At 45.2% G+C, this 2,614-nt stretch overlaps 1 protein-coding gene across 1 annotated transcript; it reads left to right on the forward strand. All coding sequences in view use genetic code 12, as the record gives it.

The window, feature by feature from the left end:
- Window positions 1–616: 616 nt before the first annotated feature.
- Window positions 617–1,228, forward strand: DIURU_003773 (uncharacterized protein; the record flags this gene model as incomplete). Its single annotated transcript, XM_034156572.1, has 1 exon — window positions 617–1,228. One exon carries the CDS (start codon window positions 617–619, stop codon window positions 1,226–1,228), a length of 612 nt encoding a protein of 203 aa, XP_034011440.1.
- Window positions 1,229–2,614: the final 1,386 nt, after the last annotated feature.

Raw genomic sequence — 2,614 nt, forward strand, 5'->3', positions numbered from 1 at the left:
TGGCCCCCCCCCCCCCCCCTTTTGCGAAAAGCTAGTACAGAGTTATGAAATTGGGGTCTATTTTGGGGTGCCGTCAGAGTTTAACTCAAAAAGTAACTGCATTTTGAGTTTGGAATTTGGACGCAAACTTTTACCTTAAGTCACCCGCTCCAATTTAATGAGTATGTTATTGGTATTTAATGTATTAATTTTCTTTTGCTTTGAGTCGTAGTAAAAAGACCTTGAGAACAAGATGAACATGTACTGAATTTTCTACTGACCCGAACATAATAATGTCCCTAAAGACGTGGGAGCCGGTGCTTTGCAAGTATCAGACACTGTAAATAACGTTTAACTTCAAGCAATGTGACAGACATGACCACCGATGAGGATACGTCGGAAGACTTTGATTAAAGTTCATGCGTGGACAAATCAGACAGTTTGTTGCCCCTCCAAATTTCAGGAAGGAACAAGAAAAAGACCCGTTTCAGGGGGCCGAAAAGTGGGGTTCGAGACTTTCGAGTGGGAGTTAAAGGGGCCTATCTAAGGGTCGCTTGTGTCACTCCCCACCCTCCTCAGTTCGAACTTCGAAGGAACCACCGGACTGCCTGCCGCTTTCTCCACCGTGCCCTCCACCATGTCTTCTGTCGTTGACACGCTCGAATTCCAGCAATTATTGGAGGGGCTCAACGACGACAACGACCGCCAGATTATGACTGAAGTCATCACGGACCAAGAGACTCTTCTTGGGGACAGACGGGTTTCGTTAAGTCCTTTCGTCTCAGATGTGATTACTGACTTGAGCTCATTTGTGTCCTTGAAGTGCGAAGGAATTGACTTTGCCGTCCTCGGCAAGCTTTGCAATATGATCCTCGAAAGCCGAATTGGCCTTAAGCAGATGTGGGCGCCAATGTCCTCAGCGTCTCGCCAAATGCGGCAAGGCCAGGATTATGACATTGATCACGCCAGAGAGGAGATCTTCCGGCGGATGGCTAGCGTTGTGGCTAATGCTCGCAATGTCTTCCACAGCCTCGAGTACCTCACCACTGACGACCTCGAATACATCGACAGCACCTTGGACTTAGTGGTGCCCACCTCTCGGGGGATTTATACCTTAACAGTGGGAATAGGGCATGCCTTGAACGAGGAAAGATTTAGTCGCTCCACCATCTCGCTGGCGGACGTGCTGAGAGCTCTTAACCTCCTTATCCAACATCGAGCTGCGGTGACTGCCGAAACCAACCCCTGACTTTCACTGACAGCTTGCGCCACCAGTGCCCCATGACGTGATTCACCTGATGGTTTGCTGCCCGCTTCTGTTATCTGTCGTAGGCCGTATAACCAGTATTTAACTTTTCAAATTTAATGTTTGCTTGTGACTTCGTCTTGTTCCAATCCAACAGCTTAAACAACACAGACCTTGCCATATTGTTTGGCATCATACTTCAACAGTAGCAACGTTCCTTCAAATGGTGAACAAATCATAGTAATGATTGGAGGTCGGTATAATTCAAGCAAAGTTTTGGAAATGTATTAATGCATTTTCACAGATATCGACGTTTGTTGTTACCAAGCGAGTCGCGTCGTGGAGCTTTTTCAGACGTGTCGGCGAGAAGCGCGCAAAATAGCTTCCCATAGCCAACTTGAATATTTGTGGTGGAATGGGTAAAACAGCTCAAATATGGCCAGTAAATACGTGATGTGATTTGTGTTGTGATTGCTCTTGACTTATTGCTTGCCTCGTTATCCAACTCATAGCGCTGGATTCAACGCCACTCACCCCATCCAGCACTAACATAAGCGCCGTGGAGCTACCATCATTTGGCATTGTCCTTGATCCTCGATATCCCTGTTGCAGGTGAAGCTTATCAAGAACAACGTCAACGGTAGCTGCTGTTTGGCGTAACCTTTTTGAGGGTCTGAATCGAGGAAATTGAAACCATGAATCGTGGAGGCGCCATCCCTGGCCTACAAACCACGATTATATGGTAGCAGTTATTGATTAACACTACTATACCCTATTGCTGTATTTGATTCGTGGTTGGCACTACCTATAATTGTTGACGTGTACTTAACTTGACAAGCCCCACTCTTCCTCGCCAGCTGCCATTAGCTTGAGATTGAATCATGGAACACTGCTACCAGAAACTTGCTATGTATCTGGCGAATCCCTGTTACGTTGAGCTTTTCTCTTGTCTGATGGGTTGACCGCGATGATCGAATTCATGGATAGAATGTCCAAGAGTGGGTACAACATGTTCAAGCAAACCACAGGCTGGTATGGGACTGGAATTTGGTTCATGGTCGAATTCGTTTTCAATTTTAAGGCGATGCTTCATTCAAGTGAATTTAGAGGGTTTCTTCTTTACCAGCCTAAAAACTCGAAATTATGGTTTAACGATGCTGACCACGACGATGAACCATTACCCTAAAGAATACTATGTCTTAGGAGACCAATCAATTTCCTATTTCCTCTGAAACCTTGACTAGAGCCAATGTATAGTATAGATAGAATGTCTAAAATTGACCTAGTGACTTATTAAACGGCTCATGGGACCATTTCTCTGAAAAGTTTTCTTCTTCTGTTAATTTTTGGCTTAATTACATCCGTAATCATCTTTGGTGACAACAACAG

The sequence above is a fragment of the Diutina rugosa genome, assembly GCF_008704595.1.
Source record: "Diutina rugosa strain CBS 613 chromosome Unknown scaffold89_size22501, whole genome shotgun sequence".
NCBI lineage: Eukaryota > Fungi > Ascomycota > Pichiomycetes > Serinales > Debaryomycetaceae > Diutina > Diutina rugosa.